Source organism: Peromyscus maniculatus, chromosome 13 (genome assembly GCF_049852395.1).
Source record: "Peromyscus maniculatus bairdii isolate BWxNUB_F1_BW_parent chromosome 13, HU_Pman_BW_mat_3.1, whole genome shotgun sequence".
In the NCBI taxonomy this organism is placed as follows: Eukaryota; Metazoa; Chordata; class Mammalia; order Rodentia; family Cricetidae; genus Peromyscus; species Peromyscus maniculatus.
Genome location: NC_134864.1, coordinates 25,978,565 through 25,996,867, shown reverse-complemented (window position 1 = coordinate 25,996,867; position 18,303 = coordinate 25,978,565). Strand labels below are relative to the sequence as shown.

Here is an 18,303-nt window from a genome sequence, read left to right as displayed (position 1 = left end):
CAGCAGCTAGAAGTCTTAGATGTCTGGAGCGTTTCCTGCACCAAGACCTCAAGATTTTGTTTCAGGGGAGACCTCAACAACTTGCCCACTAGAATTTATTTTGTGGATTAATATAAAGTAGCCTACTGTTAACTTCTCTGAAAGAGTAATCTTCTCTCATGCAGTACCCTTTCGCCCAAATCTTGATGACCACAAGTTATCCCCCACATGGCTAGTGGTCTGTCTTTGAAATCTGCTAGAGTGAAGTTCACCTGCAAATTTTCCTTTTTTCTTCTGAGAAATCATTTCCTCCAGGTTATGCCTTCCTCTTGAAAAGATCACTGGGGCTTTCCTTCTAGTAATTCATAATTATGCAGAATATTTGTTCTGGATAATTGTGTTATTGTGGATTGTAAGGCGAATTACATCAGATGACCATCCAGTATTTATTGAAATGAATCTTTTCAACCTGAGACTTACCAACTGCACATGGAAGACATTTTAATTGTATCTATCATGAACACATAAAGATGTTTTCTCTTGCATACTTTTCTCAGCAATACAGTGTACCAGCTATTCACATGGCACTCATACCGTGAGGTGCTCTGCACAATGCAGGCTGGTCTAACGTGGTCAGGAAGATATGCATAGGCCATATGCAAATGCTAGCCTGGTCTATAAGAACGACAATCCATCACTTTTGATATCTGCATGGGTCCTGGGCACCAATCCTTGCCTGAGGATCACTGGTGGGTAGGTGGGTATGTTCGCCTCACTCGGATCCCCCTGCTGTAGCAGGAGACTGCCCCTTTGCTGTGTTCTGTTCCACAGTCTCCTTCGAGTGTCCATCCTCCAGTGACCTAAAACATCCCACTAGGCTCCGCTTGTCAAGGTCTCCACCACCTGCCAATAGTGCTAAGTGGAAGATCAAGACACGGGCATCTGGACGATATGTCATATCAAAACTATAGCTGGGGTTGTATATGCTCTAGTGTTTGGCTTTGGAGCCACCAGAAATATGACTGATACTGAACTATATGACCCTCGACCTCTGTCTTTTCGTCCAGAAACTGCAGCATACAGGCATCTGCATTTTGACAGTTGGCTGTCTATTTGCATGTGATTTATACAATTAAGAGATTTGAAATCTCATTTGAAGCAAAACCAGGAATCAAAAGGAAGCACGAGGCTGAGAATAGGAGACTCCCCTCTGCAATCTGCAGTGTACGATAAAGGGTCTTTCATGAAGCAGGTGTTCGGTGATTGCTAAATAAATATGAGAATAAAAGACCCAGCATCAGGGTCTTTGGGGAAAAGGACAGATTTTATGTGTGGCTAGCATATAAAAGGTTCTTGATAGAATGGCAATTTCTTGAAGTCACACATGTTCACAGATAAAAACTCCATATTAGAATTTATAGAATACATGGTTTGCATGTAAAGTTTTTGGTAGAGTTTCTGTGCCTTTTTTTTTTTTAAACTGGTACCCTTCCAGACATGAGCAGAAACTCACTTTGCAGAACTCTATAAAGAGAGATATTCAGTTTCCAATTGTACAAGTGGGGTGCAAAGCTTTGGCAGAATTTTTTGTGAGGAAAGAGCCAAATTAAGAAAGGAAGTTGGATTATAAAAGATAATTTATTATTTTAGAGTTTTGTTGTTGTTTATGTGTTTGTTTTGAGACAGGATCTTACTGTGTAAACCAGGCTAGTCTGGAATCCACTATGTAGACCAGGCTGAACTAGAACCTTCTATGTAGACCAGGCTGACCTAGAGCCCTCTATGTAGACTAAGTGGGCCTAGAACCCTTTATGTAGACCAAGCTGGCCTAGAACCCAGTGTGTAGAGCAGGCTGGCCTCTAACTTTGCCTGCAGCCTTGCCTCCTGAGTGCCAGGATTACAGGCAGGTACCCACCACATCTGGAAAGATGGTTAATGTTTTTGTTAGCTGTTACTACTCCATATTTCACAATGCAAGAGTTGATATGTTAATATTAGCAATATAACTGATATAACTAAACAAAATGCATCCAGATTAGCAGGCAGTAATTATCAAGTATATATCCTCAAACATTCTAATTTTGTATCTTAGCAGAAGCAGCTAAATATATGAGCTAAGAAGAAAGAGTTAGTTATGAGGACTTCAGCATAGTTCTCTGAGAAACTTGGGTAAGCCACATCCATATAAACTAACTAGAGAAACAACCGTGGTCACTGCAAACCATTTGTGAAACCAGGAAGTATGTTTGTGAAAAATATTCATATATTGCACAACATAAACCCAATTGAAATGAAAGGTCAAGCTGGAGAGATGTCTCTGCTGTTAAAAGCGAGGTTTCTACCCAACAATGTAAGAGATGAAGCATTGCTGTATTTGTGGTCAATGATTTTATCTTTCTTTCCTTTGCTTGGCAGTCAATACTTGAGGCTATCCCGGATATTCCCGTTCACACTAATGGATCTGCAGATGCTGAACCGTCAGTTCCAAGTGCCTTGAGTGGTGAGTGGCATGTCCCCTGGTGAACTTACGCTGTGCCTTCTCCTTTGGGGTCTGGCACTCAGCGCAGTTAGCAGTGAGTTTCTTTTTTATTATTTAATACATTGACTTTTAACATTGACTGTGTGTCACCATTAATGTATATGTAGGACTTATTGGTTGGGTACCAGTGGTGATGTTTTGATGCATACATACATAGGCTAATGTCTGTATCAGGCTGAATTTATCTAACTCTTAAACACATATCGGACGGTGGTGGCGCACGCTTTTAATCCCAGCGCTCGGGAGGCAGAGGCAGGTGGACCTCTGTGAGTTTGAGGCCAGCCTGGTCTACAAAGTGAGTTCCAGGAAAGGCACAAAACTACACAGAGAAACCCTGTCTCAAAAAAAAAAAAAAAGCAACATTATGCCGGGCGGTGGTGGCGCATGCCTTTAATCCCAGCACTTGGAAGGCAGAGCCAGGAGGATCTCTGTGAGTTTGAGGCCAGCCTGGTCTACAGAGCGAGATCCAAGAAAGGCGCAAAGAAACCCTGTCTCGAAAAACCAAAAAAAAAAATAAAAATAAAAAATAAAAAAAAAACAAAAAACCCACATATCCTTTCTTTGTGGTAAAAGCTCCCAAGTTCCTTTCTTAGAGGTGTTTGAAATGTGAAGCACATTATTGCTATCTCCAGTTGCCATGCTTGGCGATAGTACCTCAGAACTTTTTAGTCTAATCTCACTGTGGGCCCCTTCTCATCCATACATCTCTCCCCATCCTTGCCTCTACCCAGCAGGATGTGTGTTACGATTCTCTTGTTTCCAGAACTCCCTCCCTCACCTCCAAACAGCCCATTTTGTTTACAGTGGACAGTGTTAACCCCGCTAAATGGGAAGGGAAATTTCCCTTCACTCCCAGCACGTGAGATAGGAGCGCTTCACTCAGGCAGCGGCTTTGAGTTAGGCCTCCCCGTAAGCACCATGATGTATCTAGATGTTACAAGGAGGCTAAGCAGCAGCCTCATCCAAGGCTCCCAGGTACTGAGGAAGTGTGTGTTAACCCTGAGCTGCTTCTGACACACAAGCTTATGGAGCCGACTTTTATCTCAGCTTCTGCCCTTGACACACTCAGAAAGGGATCCTCTTGCTCCAAGGCTGGGCCACAAGGCCATGCCTTTGTGATTCCTGTCTTTTGAGAAATGCGCATTCTCTTTTTAGAGAAACACAGCCTATGCTTTGACCATTCACATCCAAATGCAGAGTGGACTTGACGAAAGTGTTCTAGAATTGATCATGGTGGTAGTTGCCAAGCTGTGACATAAAAAGCCATTGCCTTCATACATCAAATGATGAATTGCCTGACATGCAAATTGTTTTTCAATAATGTTGATACTAAAAATAAAATAACCAAGAGGAGAGACTTGCCAGAAATGCTTTCCCATCGGTCTGTTTACCCCCTGTGATCTAGTAATCACACCATCAGAGACAGTGCCCACATGCACTGTCTAGTGGCTCAGTGGCTTGGAGAAGCGGCCCAGTGGCTTGGAGAATCTGCCTGCTTGGTCGCTGATTTCCAAAGATTCCATCCTAGATCCACAAGAAGTCCGAGCACTGTTTAACCACCTTCCTCTGTGCTGAGTACAAGCCTGCCTCTGTATAAGTGAAAAAACATGCCCTCCCTCCCTCCCTCCCTCCCTCCCTCCCTCCCTCCCTCCCTCCCTCCCTCCCTCCCTCCCTCCTTCCCTCCCTCTGCCATTTCCTAACTCCACTCTACAGCCCTTCACCGTGTTTCAGCTAGTGTTCATATTCGGAATTATGGTGCATTAATTTATAAGCTCACCACACCTTGTAATATGAAAGCAAGCAGGCCTCTTATTAATCTTACTGATGAATTCCGCCTTTTGTCATTTTGGTCTTCTTGACCTTTAATCAGGGTCCTAAGAAGAAAAAACAGCCTGTTTGTAATCAAATAATTCTTTACTTTGCCCATGAAAACGTTTGCCAGGCAGAGAAGGAAGGTGTCGTGTCAAAATCGTCCTCAGAACTCAGAGTCTAGCGTTGGGCCAATGCTCTGTGCCAAGGAGTCATTTGCTCTCACTTGCAGCCTAGCTTGAGAAAAGAACCACTGCGGGGCATTCCTGTCACCATCTCCTAGTCAGGGACTTCTCACTGTGCACTATTCGAGGTTAGACCAATATCGAATTACAGAAATCCAGACTCACCCTGCACACCCAGCACTGAGGTCCACCCTGGATAATCTTAAAAAGTGAGCGTTTGTTCTTGTAAAAGTAGAGAGGAGTTTTAGGAAGATACCCTTCTCCCCCCTCCCCCCTCTGTAAGTTTCTGGGACCCCAGTAAGTAATGCCAGATCTAGATGGTGCCTTTCATCTCAGAAGGATACAGAGAAATGCACTCTTGCGGGTTTGCCTCTAACCCTTGAAAACTTTCATGACACGTACAAGTTTAAAGCGTTAAAAATTAGATTGGACTGTTGTTTTGGATGCGGGTGGAAATGTGTCCATAGGGAAGGTGATTGACACCATGTCACTGCCTAAGTGAGCGCCTCCTCAGGGAGCCAGGCTCTGTTCCCCAGATTTCTGGACTCCAGCATGCCTGTGGGCTGCCTTGTAAGTATTGGTAGATTATTTTGCAGCCAGTCAGTCACATTGACTGGCTCGCTGCTATATTACATTTCTTGTCTCTTGTGTTTTTGTTTTAGATGATGATTATCTAGAAAAGAACATTCCGCCAGAGGCTGAAGAGCTGTCTTTTGAGGTGTCTTATTCAGAAATGGTGACAGAGACCCCAAACAGAACTAAATGGAAGAAGTCAGACATTAAGAAAGAAGACTATGCCTTAACTGTAAGTCAAACCTTCTATGATCAGTCTATGAACTTCTTGAGATGGCTCCCTGGGCCAATATGAGGATTGCTTTTCATCCTTGAATATACATAAGGGAATTGGGGGTGCCAGGCACCAACATTCTATGTCCCTGGGATATGCCTAGATGTGTTGTTTTGTATGTAGATACCATGTGCAACCCAGATTACAGGACAATGTACAGGTCTTATAAGAAGGCAGTTGCGCCGGGCGGTGGTGGCGTACACCTTTAATCCCAGCACTCCGGAGTCAGAGGCAGGCGGATCTTTGTGAGTTCAAGGCCAGCCTGGTCTACAGAGCGAGATCCATGAAAGGCGCAAAGCTACACAGAGAAATCCTGTCTCGAAAAACCAAAAAAAAAAAAAAAAAAAAAAAAAAAAAAAAAAAAAAAAGAAGGCAGTTGCTGGGTTGGGGGATGGCTCAGTAGTTAAAAACACATCATGCCATGCAGACATGATAACCCTAGTCTGAACCTCCATTACCCATGTAAAGATGGGCATAACAGAGTTCATCTGTAATCTCAGAGAGGCAGACTCCAGTGAATGCCCCAAAGTTTGAGACCATGTCTCAAGGGTGGTGAAAGGCAAGGACTGACAGCTGACAATGTCTTCTGTGACACGCATGCCCACGCTTACACATGTGAGTGTGCACACACACACAAACACAGAAAGATGGAACAGGAGAGGAGGAGGTGGCAGCTGTGGCCACAGCTGCAGTGCTGGCAATGTTCGTAGCCTCCACAGCCATGCCGTCCTACCCTGGGGGTTACTGGTTTGCTTCTAATTAGCATAGCAGGGGCCTTCCTGTGTTCTTGAACACCTACTCACTGGTTCTGTGACCCGGATACAGTTATTGTGTCCTGATCTCATTTGATTGAAGAATAAAAAGATCTTCACTGTGTATTTCAGAAATTTATTGTTCAGAAAACCAGATTTGGGTTGACCGAAACAGGAGACCTGTCTGTGGAAGACATGAAGAAAATCCGCCATCTCTCTCTGATTGAGTTGACGGCCTTCTTTGATGCCTTCGGAATACAACTGAAGAGAAACAAGACGGAGCGAGGAAAAGGCCGAGGTAACTAGCAAGCCAGGCCGCCGGCTACCACGCTGGCCCCGGAACACCAGGACGCGTCCTGACTCTTGCTTTTTCTTCCTCCCTTGGCTGTTTCTACTGCAGACAGCGGGATTTTCGGGGTGCCACTTACAGTCCTCCTGGACAACGACCGGAAGAAGGACCCTGAAGTGAAAGTTCCCCTCGTATTACAGAAAGTGAGTTGTGTGCAAAAGGATGGGGAGGCGATGAGCACACTGGGTGCTGTCTCTTAAAGACAGTGGAACCCTTGCAGCTTGAGGCCAAGCGTCCTCAGGGCGCTCTACAGACATGTGGATCATTTGTCCGTATTCATCCATTTTTCATTACTATGATAAAATGCCCGACACGGCACTCAGAAGAAAAGGAGTGATTTAGACCACGATTAGGAAGGCTGAGGTTCTGAACGGTATAGTGTCACTCGGTGAAAGTCGCCTTGGCTGTACCACCTCATGGCAGATGGCAACCCAGTGCCAGGAACATGTGTGAGAGGGAGCGTTTGCACTGTCAGATGGGAAGTCGGTGAATGAGGAGGGTAGAGTAAAGGTCTCCCCCTGGGCCCCATCTCATGAAGTCCTACCATTGCACTATCACAGAGGTCCGCGCTTCAGACGCGGGACTCTTGAGGGACGAGTCACGTCCCACTCGGGAGTGTTTGCTGCGTGCTGAGGAAGCTCCATACACTGCTTGGCCATCAGATGTCAGGGGAAGACACCAGTGTTCTGTCTTCCGGCTTCCTTCAGATGTTGTTGGTGCGATGCATGTGTTTACATTCATTTTTTTTTTTTTCTCAAGGCAGGGTCTTATTATGTTGCCCTGGCTGTCCTTGAACTCACGGAGATACTCCTGCCTCTGCCTCCTGAGTGCCAGGATTAAAGGTATGTGCCACTATGCCTGGCTTTTTACATATGTTTTTGATTATTCTGTTAAAGACATGATAAACGGCCTGTTTGATGAACATTGAGTGCTTTAAGAGATGTATCAAAAGCTAAATTGTTCAAATCACTCAAGTGTGAGTATGTGTGTTTATGTGCATGTGTGTGTGTGTGTGTGTGTGTGTGAGAGAGAGAGAGATCATTCATTTTATGGACTTTTTTTTAAACTCAAAATCAAGTTAATAAAGTCAAAAATTGGCTTTCTTCTAATCAGATTTCAAGTGAAACTATACCCACTACATATAGTCAGGACAGACAGAAAAATTTTGGGAAAGGACTTTTTAATTTTAATGATACCTCAACTGCTGTATCCAGACATCTCTATGACTGCTAAATAGCTAAATATTTAAGATAAGGCTTATGTTTATTTTTAATTATGTGTCTGTGTCTCCATGTGTGCATGCTCACATATGTGTGAGTGTGGGAATGCCTGAGGTAAGAAGATGGCATCAGATCCCCTGGAGCTATATTACAAGCAGGGGCAAGCCTCCCTACAAGGATGCTGGGAAGTGAACCCAGGTCCACTGCATGAGCTCTTAACCACTGAGCCATCCATCTAGCTCCACAGGCAGCAACCGAAACATGCTTACTTAAGTGGACACTTACTCAACAGTGACATCCAGTGGCACAGTTAAAATCCCAGCTTTAACCACAGACCTTGCTGGGTTTTAAGCTGTTTGTGAATGGCACGTAAAAACCCTGGCCGAGGAGAGACAGTTGCTTTGCTCGCGCTAACGATTCTGCAGTCTCTCTCCTTTCTTCTTGCATTTGGCTCCCGGTGCCTCACACTGAGCTGCTTCCTCAGGTCGGGTGATTAACTGGCCAGTGACTAGCAGGGAGGGTGGCAGCGACAGCCAGAAGATGCTTGTGTCATCTCTGTGCCCAGGGCCCGTCTGTGGGGAGTCTCCCCAGGGGAAGGACCGTACCGATGATGTCATATCCTGTGGAGTCAGCATGGAGCAGCCCAAGGGGCCGTTTTATCTCCTTCTTGCTAACAAGGCAACTGGGGCATAGGAGGAGGAGATAACCAAAGAGGCAGAGTGGGACGGGAGCACAGCGCGCGCCAAGTCCAGAGTCCTCGGGACTCTGCTGTTCTTCCTCCTCTGAAATGAAAGCACAAATGTGTGCTTTGTCCTACATGTGGAGGTTGGGTTTTGAAGAAAACCATCTTTAAAAACCCATGACAAGAATTCAGCACATTTATATGACATAGGCGCAAAAACCCAGCATAGAACTTAGCAACTAGCATTACATATGAAGAGCTCAATAAAAGCTAAGCGAACTGTAGATGTATATCACATTCTCCACTCAGTGAATGGCAGTCATTCGCCATTCTGATGGCCGAGGTTGTGTGCCTCACGGAAGGCAATTTGAGGTTCTATCTCTCAGCTGCTGAGAGGCTCCTCTTAGCCTTCTTTCCTCTTCCCTGAAAGAATATCACAACCCAAGCACTGCTGTGTGCTGTTGCAGCCCCCTCTCACCTTCTGAACTTAGAAAGGTTACTTACCCCCCCATGCCTCAGCCCCCTCAGCAGGGGGGATAATAGTACTGGGGGTCAGGGTTGAATGAGTGAGTATGTGCAGAGCACTGAGAACAGGGTTTGACCTTCAAGAAATGCACAGGAAGTGGAAACATTATTAAAGCTCATCACCACTACTATTATCATCACCACCATTATTCCATCATCATCACCACTACCACCACCATCACATCCTCACTATCATCAACATCACTACCATCATCCCACCACCACTATCATTACCACCATCACCCTACCAAAATCACCACTGCAACCACCCACTGTCACATCATCACCACCACCACTACTATCACCTTCATCACCACCATGAGAATCTAAGAGAGGGGTTAACTCTTACCTTGCCAAGTCCTTGGTTAGTCTTCTAGAATTCTTTAAGTTCTTAGTCAGGGTCTTTGCAACTAATGAGAGTAGATTTAGAAGGAATTGAGTGCATCCCAGGTAGTGTAGTGTGACTGTAGACATAGATTTAGTATCTTTTCCTATTGATTGGTCTGCAGAAGAGAAATAATGATCTGATTTGAAAGAGTCAAGTTGGCAGAATATCATAATAGATAAGAGAACATGCCCCATAGAGTTGATGCTTGACTTGGGAGGTAATGTTGAGAAGTTATGGCCTAGATCTAAATGGAGAATTTACTCATTGGCCAATTGGAGTGAATGTTGACCTTGTTGCATGGTCATAGGCATTTTGGAAAACATTCATGTATCAGGTGTATATGCATACTTAGCAGTCTACTGATTATTGCCCTCATTATTTAGAATGTTTGTCGTTGTACAGAGATATTCAATTTTTGTGATTTATTGTTGATTTCTAGTTTTTTCAGAAAGTCGAGGAATCAGGCCTGGAATCGGAAGGAATTTTTCGACTTTCAGGATGTACTGCCAAAGTCAAGGTACTCAATGTTCTCTCCCTTCCTAAGAGGTGTAAGCTAATCTTAGTTTTCTACTGCTATGAAGAGACACCATGACCAAGACAACACTTATAAAAGAAAGCATTTAATTGGGGGCTTGTTTGCAGTTTCGGAGATTTAGTCCGTTTTCATCACAGCAGGGCCATGGTGGAGGCACAGTGAGAGCATAATGGCACTCATGGTGCTGGAGCAGTAGCTAAGATCAAGCTACCTCTTGATCAGCAGGTAGAAAGGGAGAAAAATTGGGCCTAGGGTGGGCTTTTGAAAACTCAGAGCCTGCCCCAGTGACACACTTCCTCCATCAAGGCCACACCTACTTCAGCAAGGCCACACCTCTCAGTCCTTCTCTAACAGTGCCACTCTCTGGTGACTAAGCATTCAAATATATGATGAGCCTATGGGGCCATTCTCACTCAAAGCACCACAGCCCAATCCCAGTGATCATCAGAAATCTAGTGTGTGGCTGTCATTATTCCTTTGATAGTCTCACATGGCTTGCCTTAATGCTCTTCAGTACCTCTGATTATATGTTTCTTCCATGCTGAAATTCTTAAAACCTAGAATAATGAAACATTACATTAATTCACCATCAAAACTGTTGCATGTCTTCTTTTTGAAGTTTGAAATGCCAATCCCTGTTTGTGGGAATTAACCTCTTCAGTTTGCTAAGTGTCTTTGGCCTTTGAAGTCATTGAGCCCATTTTCTTCCATTACCAATTGATCTCAGCTGAGAAGCATTCTTTGGCTCTCCTTTTGGCTGAATTTCTTCTAAGAATTTGTAGCAATGCTCATAACCACAGGAATACTCACTCAGCTGTTCTGAAGCCCAATTCCATTTATGGAAATGTCAGCGTCTACAAAATGACACCAACATGGCAATGTGAATCTATTTGTTTTGCCTTCTTATACCCATACAGAGACAAGCTCTACAGAATAGTAGAGTCCTTGAAGAGAAAATCTTTTCTGATATATTTCTAGTAAAATATCCCTTTGTGCTTCCTGATGGGCACACACTGTGAAGAATTCACACCTACCCTTTAGTTACTCCATTACACTTGGTGATGGGCCTCGAAAAAAATATTCATGTGGTGATGAAAAAAATGAATTTGATTATGATAGACCCATGAAAGAAAATGCCAGAGACAGAAAGGCATTCCTTAATTAATTCAGTTGAGTACATGGTTGGTGGATTCTGTTCCTATGAGGATTGTCAAGGTAGATATGTAGAAATATGACAGGATATTTTCTGAAAGGGAAGATAATAAGTAGGCCATGTCTACTGGATCCTCCAGGGCAGAGATGGGTTGGCATTGGAAGAGGGCTGTGCTACAAGCTTGTCAGTTCCTCCTACACTGGGCAGAATAGGGCAGGCCGGGACCATCTGCCTGCTCAGCCACAGGCTAGGTTTTCATCAAAGAACGGGCTGCAGCAGATGTTGAGGAGGAACCAGCTGAGAGAGTCAGCTACCTGAACCTCTTGTAAATGAATGTGCGAATTCTCATTGGAAGGGAGATCTGAAGCGGGGTGGGCTGGAAGTCATGACTCCATTAGGTGAGGAGTTGGGTAAACATGAACACGATTTCATTTGGAAGGCAAATAACTTGCCAGTGGCTCCTGAAGCGATTCTAGCCTGACTTATATCATGTTTTATTCTTAGGCATGCTTCCGGGGGAAATGCATGCAATAATGAAGGTGAAAACTAGAACCCCTTCTGTTGTCTTAAGTGGTCAGCTGAGTCAGAGACCCCGAAGACTCAGGCTTCCTAGCCAGAATCAGACCCCATTCCCCAGCCCTCTCTCTGTACAGATCCTCTGTCAAGAGAAAACGTTCTTATGTGGCCCCAGGTTAACGTGAGAGCAGAGGTTACTTTTCTTCAGCTAACCTTTGTGTAAAAGCTGCTACCCAAAGGTTGATCACCCTGCCAACGTGTTCTCGGACGCATCCCCAAACCACATTTAGGGCAACATCTTTCCCTTAATGGGCTTGATGGTGTGTCAGCCAATTTCTTCTGCTGCTTGTTAAGACAAAAATTCAGTCCAGATGTTTTCATAGTTCTGGTTTCAGAAAAGTGAGCATGGAAGAAATCTGGGCCAGTGAGCAGAAACCAGGAACTGTGGTTAGAGAGACAGACGTGATGTGTTGCCGGGGCCTTTATTTCCCTCCTGTATTCAAACCGTCAGTACCTGTGTTTGTTTCAATTTGGGTCTGTGATGTCATTCTCTGAAATACACTTCCTATGGAACATACTTGGGAAAGACAGTTTTTAAGAATCCATTATAATCATTCCTGATTTGTGCCAAGTAAATGACACCAGCCATTTGGGGGATGCTGATATTGAATGGTCCAGCCTTGGCTTTGCCTTCTAGATGATTAGTGAGACTGACAGGGGCTCCGGCCTGAGAGGAAGGTGCTCCACCAGAGCCAAACAAAGACATGACGGCAAAGCCAGTTCTCAAATCTGAGACCCACAGATCATTTGGAACCAATTTAATGCTTTGGAATGTTCAATGATTCTCTTTTCAAAGCAGCACAGAAATTTGAGCCAAACACTGGGATGTGTTTTAGGGAAGAAGGCAGACTGTTTGACATGTAAGATTTTCGATTCCCCTGGTTTCTGTTGTTCTGAGGTGGCCGTAGATGCTTTGCAGTTACATTACCTTATGTGTTGGTTTCTCTCCCAGAGCTGGTGGCTTCGGGCTAGCGGTTCGCGTTTTTGTGAAAACGCTTCAGAAATTGGTATAGTTGTGTTTGCGCTACAGGGAGATCCAAGGACATGACTTTGACTATACCTGTGTTCTCCTTAATCATAAACAAAAAAAAATATGATTTTATTGACTGATAGATTAGCTGATTGATTGGTTAACTGGTTGATTCGTTGGTCTTTTGAGACAGAGTCTCACCATTTAACCTAGGGTGGCGGCATACTTCTCAGCACCGTGCCTTAGCACTCCCTGTTTTTGACATGGTAGATCAGAATCACACAAAGCTCTGCAAACTTGACGGAGATCTCAGTTGTGCAGGCCCTGCGAGCCATGACAGCATTTGGTGAGCCGATCCTGGCAGGAGCTGGTGAGGTGAACAGACTGACCATGGCTGTCTCTGTTTCAGGCTAGAAGTAGGTTCTCGAGAGAATGAAGCAGAAGCTGGAACAAGGGGAAGGTTACCTGAGTCTGTCTAAGAGTCCTCTTTAGAGAGAGCAGTTAGTACCAGTGAGGGAGATAACAACTGTCCAGTGTTTGAGGGAAACCTGGATGTTCAAAGGCATGGTAGAAAATGAGTGTGACCCTGGTAAAGAAACATGAAGAATGGTTTCCATTGATAAACAGGCGAGCCAGTAATGCACACTTTTCCAAGTAGAAACCTAATGTGAGTGGAACTTACGGCCGCCTGTTGCTTTAACACAAGCTGCTTTCATGGTGCACCAGACCGTAGACAGGATTGGGCAGGCACGTGCGTGCGTGCGTGCGTGCGTGCGTGCGTGCGTGCGTGTGTGTGTGTGTGTGTGTGTGTGGTCTCTCTCTCTGTGTCTGTCTATGGTTGTGTCTGTGTGTGTGTCTGTCTTTGTGGTGTCTCTGTCTCTCTCTGTGTTTGTGCTGTGTGTGTGTCTGTCTGTGTATGTATCTCTGTGTGTGTGTATCCATGTGTCTGTCTTTCTCTTTGTGTGTGTATGTGTCTGTGTGTGTCTGTCTGTCTGTCTTTGTATGTGTCTATGTCTGTTTGTGTGTCTGTGTATGTGTCTGTGTGTCTCTGTTTGTGTGTGTCTCTGTGTGTGTCTGTGTATGTGTCTGTGTGTATCTGTCTGTGTATGTGTCTGTGTGTCTGTATGTATATGTGTATATGTGTGTATGTGTGTCTGTGTGTCTCTGTGTGTGTGTATGTATGTATGTGTCTGTGTGTATGTGTGTGTATGTGTGTCTCTGTGTGTGTGTATGTATGTGTCTGTCTGTGTGTATGTGTGTCTGTGTCTCTGTGTGTGTATGTGTGTGTGTGTGTGTGTGTCTGTGTGTATGTGTGTATGTGTGTGTATGTGTGTCTCTGTGTGTGTATGTATGTGTCTGTGTGTATGTGTGTGTGTATGTGTGTCTCTGTGTGTGTATGTATGTGTCTGTCTGTGTGTATGTGTGTGTATCTGTGTGTGTGTTGGCAGAGAACTGCTGAACCCACTCCAGAAGAGGTCATTACTCCGCACGCTGCAGTGACGTCAGGGTTACTTTATGAGGACATTTCATTTCTCAGTCCACATGTGAAGGAGTGGAGAGCCAGATGTTCCTGGTCTGACTTACAGGCAGAAGTGGGGGTAGCAGTAGGATTATGACAAAAGGAAAATGAGTTTTGTCAAAATTGAGCCAAGCATTTTTGGTGTGGGGGCTGTGGTAGCCCGCCCAAACCACAAAAATGAAGCTGCGGACTCAGTTAATAACATTTAGATTTGTGCAGAATTAGCAAATTGTTTCAAGATTGCTACTATTTTCAGGATGCCTTTGGAATGCTTTTTAAAAGTTAATTCACAAACAGGTATTTCATCTCTTAACCATGCGGGAAGGTTAGTGTTAGCGGTTGCTTAGGCGTCAAGTTGCCAACACATAGCTTGTGTAAGGATCGTGGGGCAGGGGGACATGGCGTTCGGCATCACTGAGTGCTGACTGTCTTCCTTGCTTTGCAGCAGTACCGTGAAGAACTGGATGCCAGGTTCAATGCTGATAAATTCAAGTGGGACAAAATGTGCCATAGGGAAGCCGCCGTGATGTTGAAAGCGTTCTTCAGAGAACTCCCCACCTCCCTCTTCCCCGTCGAGTACATACCTGCCTTCATCACTCTGATGGAAAGTAAGTGAAGAAGTTAAATGTGCTGGGACTAAGATCGAAGGTCGATGCAGCCTGCGTGTGTGTCTGTCTGTGTGTGTGTGTGTGTATGTGTGTGTCTCTCTGTGTGTATCTGTCTGGCTGTGTGTGTGTGTGTATCTGTATGTGTGTGTGTATCTGTGTGTGTCTGTGTGTATATGTGTGTGTGTCTCTCTCTTTGTGTGTTTGTCTGTGTTTGTATGTGTGTGTATCTGTGTGTGTATGGTGTATGTATGTGTATATGTGTTTGTCTCTGTGTGTTTATCTGTCTGTATATGTCTGTGTGTGTATCTGTATGTGTGTGTATCTGTGTGTGTGTATGGTGTATGTATGTGTGTCTCTCTTTGTGTGTTTATCTGTCTGTATATGTCTGTGTGTGTATCTGTATGTGTGTGTATCTGTCTGTGTATGTATGTCTGTTTGTATGTATATGTGCGTGTATGTGTATGTGTATCTGTCTGTGTGTGTGTCTCTGTGTGTGTTTTTCTGTCTGTGTGTGTGTCTCTCTTTGTGTGTTTGTCTGTCTGTGTATGTATGTCTCTGTGTGTGTGTCTCTGTGTGTATATATGTGTGTCTGTGCGTGTCCATCTTTGTATGTTTATCTGTCTGTCTGTGTATGTGTGTGTGTGTAAACACAGACTTCTCTGTGTACACACATAGACTCTGAAAAGACTCTGAAAGTTGACTTCAGGCATCTTCCTCCACCACTGTCCCTCTTCATTTGTTGTTTGTTCTGACACACGATCCCTACCTGAACCCAAGCTCACCACTGTGTCTAAACTGGCTGGCCAGCAGGCCCGGCCGGGGATCTGCCTGTCTCTGTCCTCTAGCATTGAGGTGATAGGTGTTTGCTACCAAACCAAGCTTTTTATCTAGGTGCAGGGGACCCGAAATTAGGTCCTTATGCTTGCAAAGCAAGCACAGTGAGCCCACCTTCCAGTTCATTTCTCACCCTTTGATTTACTGCCTCACACATGTGTCCTTGCAGGCTGGCCTGAGATGGGGTGTGGCATGTTCCAGAACTAGAGTTTCCTCTCTCTGCGTCATTCCCCCATGACATCCATGGTCCAGTTGCCCTGGACCCCGTCCCAGCTTTAGGCTGGAGAGTTCAGGACTGTCTACTTATCTCTGCATTGAGTCTCCATCGTCTTACACTGACGTCCGGAAATGCGGGCCACTTCCCCGTCCTGAGTTCCCCGGTCTCTCCATCTGCCCGCTCTTGTGCCCTCTCCACTGCTCTAGGTGGCTGTTTGTGCTTTCCAGACACTGTCATTGTCACCTGTAGGACCGACGGCCCGTCGGCCAGACACTCACTGCCCCACTCCAGATTTCCCTATTTTAGGTAAAACATTCAGAACCCTGGTCCTCCTGGGAAATGAGCACCACAGACTGGTTTCCTCCTCGTTCTGCATTGATACCCACCAAAGGGTTTATCGGAATGAGCTGGCGAAGTGGATTTGTGTGTCATAGCAGTGTGAATTATGTCAGGGGACCCAAGCCTCCCACGCCAGAGCTGCTCGGAGCTGCTGGGCAGAGGGCTCCAACAGGAAGGTGTTCGCTTTATAAGTGTAAGTTCAATCTCCAGTGTCAGTGTGAAACACCTGGCATGGTAGTGCACACTTGCAACCCCAGTGATAGTGACGGGAAGATGGGGGGGGGTAGAGACAAGCAGGTCCCCAATGTGCATTGGCCAGATCATCCAACTTACCTGATTAAGTACCAGGCCAATTAAAGACCCTGTCTCAATGAAAGGTGAAGACAGCTGAGAGACAACCTTGAAGGTTGCCCTCCGACCTCCACATGTGAATGCGCGCGCGCACACACACACACACACACACACACACACACACACGAGTGCGAGCTCTCTTCCCACCATCATCCCCCCACCCACAGCAGCCAGCGCACGTCCCTGCGAGGGAGACTAAAGGAGTTCACAGAGGCACTCATGCTTCTCTGTAGAACTTGGAGAGGGAAAAGCATTTCACTCCCGGTGTTGATGTGATACCAGCCAACTCTGCCGGAAGCTCAGAGTTCTGGCTGATGACCAGTCAGGAAATAATGGCCTGAGGAAAGCACACATTGCGATGAGATTTTGTGAAACCATGAACATATGTGCGTGCGTGCGTGCGTGCGTGCGTGCGCATGCGTGTCTGTGTTGGACTACCTTCTTCATGCTCACATGGAGTTCAGAAAGCACAAATGATTTACCACTCATGCAGTTATTGGCGCTTTTCCACTTTGCTGGTTCAGTAGAGGACCAGATAGTTCATCAGCCAGACTTAGGTATGTCCATGAAAAGCATACTGCCTTTCTGGGAAAATAACTTCAGGAGAAAGCAAGCTCCATGCTAGGATGCATTACATGAATTAGCCACACATTTTTAACAAGACAGTGTACGGCCAAGTTACGTCAGTAAAATGAAAATGGAAATGTTGCCAAATCAGACTTTAATTGTAAAGGAAACCTTGTAATTCTCTGGAATGGAAAGAAGGGCTGCCACATCTCATTTGCTCCTGCACCTGTTCTCTTTCCCTCCAAAGGATTCTGGGATGGATTGCATCTGAGGATAAGGCTCTAAAAACAATGTCTCATTTGTGCTTGGTACCAGACACACTCTTCAGAGGTCCTGCGGCTTAGGCACGCTCATATCAATTCACATTAGTCTTTTCAATATTACTCTAGGCCTATGATACGTTCGTTTTAAAAATTTGACATGGCTACCTAAAATCCAAGTGGATTATGCTGAGACCGTGTGACCAGATCAGTGAATGTGCACCCCCACCCCCACACAGTGGGTGTACACTTGTCACCAGCTCCCCGACTCCAGCACACACAAACAGCTTCCCCTGCGGCTGTAGGTTCTCACTTGCAGTTTGCATTGCTATGATGCTCAGTGCTTTTCCGAACAACCTACGGCCTCCAGCCACAGACTGTAAATTGATTGTAAGGGTGCCCTTCAGCTTGAGAACTCCGCAGGACTCCTAAGCATCTTCACCAGCAGACCCTTTTGAAGAGGATACAGTGAGCTGTGAAGGAGAGACTTCGTGGACTCTAAATTTTCAACATGGATGCCAACCCTCTGGCGCCACCTTGTGTCATTAGAGAATAAAATTCTCAACACTCTCCACAACTAACTAGTCACCTCCCTTGACGGTCTCTGTGAGATAGGAAATAAATAGCATTGGTCATAAAACCAATGTGCCTACCCACGAGACAACGGCTGTTTCTAGGTACTGACTTAAACATGGTGTGCACACTAGCTTACTCAATCCTCCCGCCAGCCCTCTGAGCTGCATAAGATTTTATAGATGGTGAAATGGAAGCAAAAAGGGTTAACTGACTTCGTACTAAATGCAGGGCTTGAATCTGGGTCGAGAACATGCACCCTTAGTCACCATATGCTGCTGTGTCCTTGTGTACCATGTTTATTTGCTCTTGAGTTGGGTTTTGTGTCTTCTGTTTGTGGAGTGAGGCAAGGTCTGTGAACACTCTCTGAAAAGGGAACTGTCATCTAAATCTTATTTAAAGCATCTTCTTTGGCTACCTGCCTATAAACAGGCATCATGGGACGGGAAGGGGGCGACAGACTGGAGCTCCTGTCCAAATGAACAAATTAACATTGTTGAGCTCCAAGCCGGAGTCCTTCCCACTC

General features: G+C 45.3%; 1 protein-coding gene across 5 annotated transcripts in view; it reads left to right on the top strand.

The window, feature by feature from the left end:
- Positions 1 to 18,303, top strand: part of Arhgap28 (Rho GTPase activating protein 28) — a 171,444-nt gene that overhangs the window by 133,768 nt on the left and 19,373 nt on the right. For all 5 annotated transcript variants that reach the window (XM_076549824.1, XM_076549826.1, XM_076549827.1 and 2 more), the window contains exons 6-11: positions 2,395 to 2,479; positions 5,175 to 5,317; positions 6,244 to 6,409; positions 6,512 to 6,603; positions 9,715 to 9,792; positions 14,474 to 14,636. In XM_076549824.1, the coding sequence (XP_076405939.1) occupies positions 2,395 to 2,479; positions 5,175 to 5,317; positions 6,244 to 6,409; positions 6,512 to 6,603; positions 9,715 to 9,792; positions 14,474 to 14,636 (727 nt within the window). The remainder of the gene's footprint in view (positions 1 to 2,394; positions 2,480 to 5,174; positions 5,318 to 6,243; positions 6,410 to 6,511; positions 6,604 to 9,714; positions 9,793 to 14,473; positions 14,637 to 18,303) is intronic.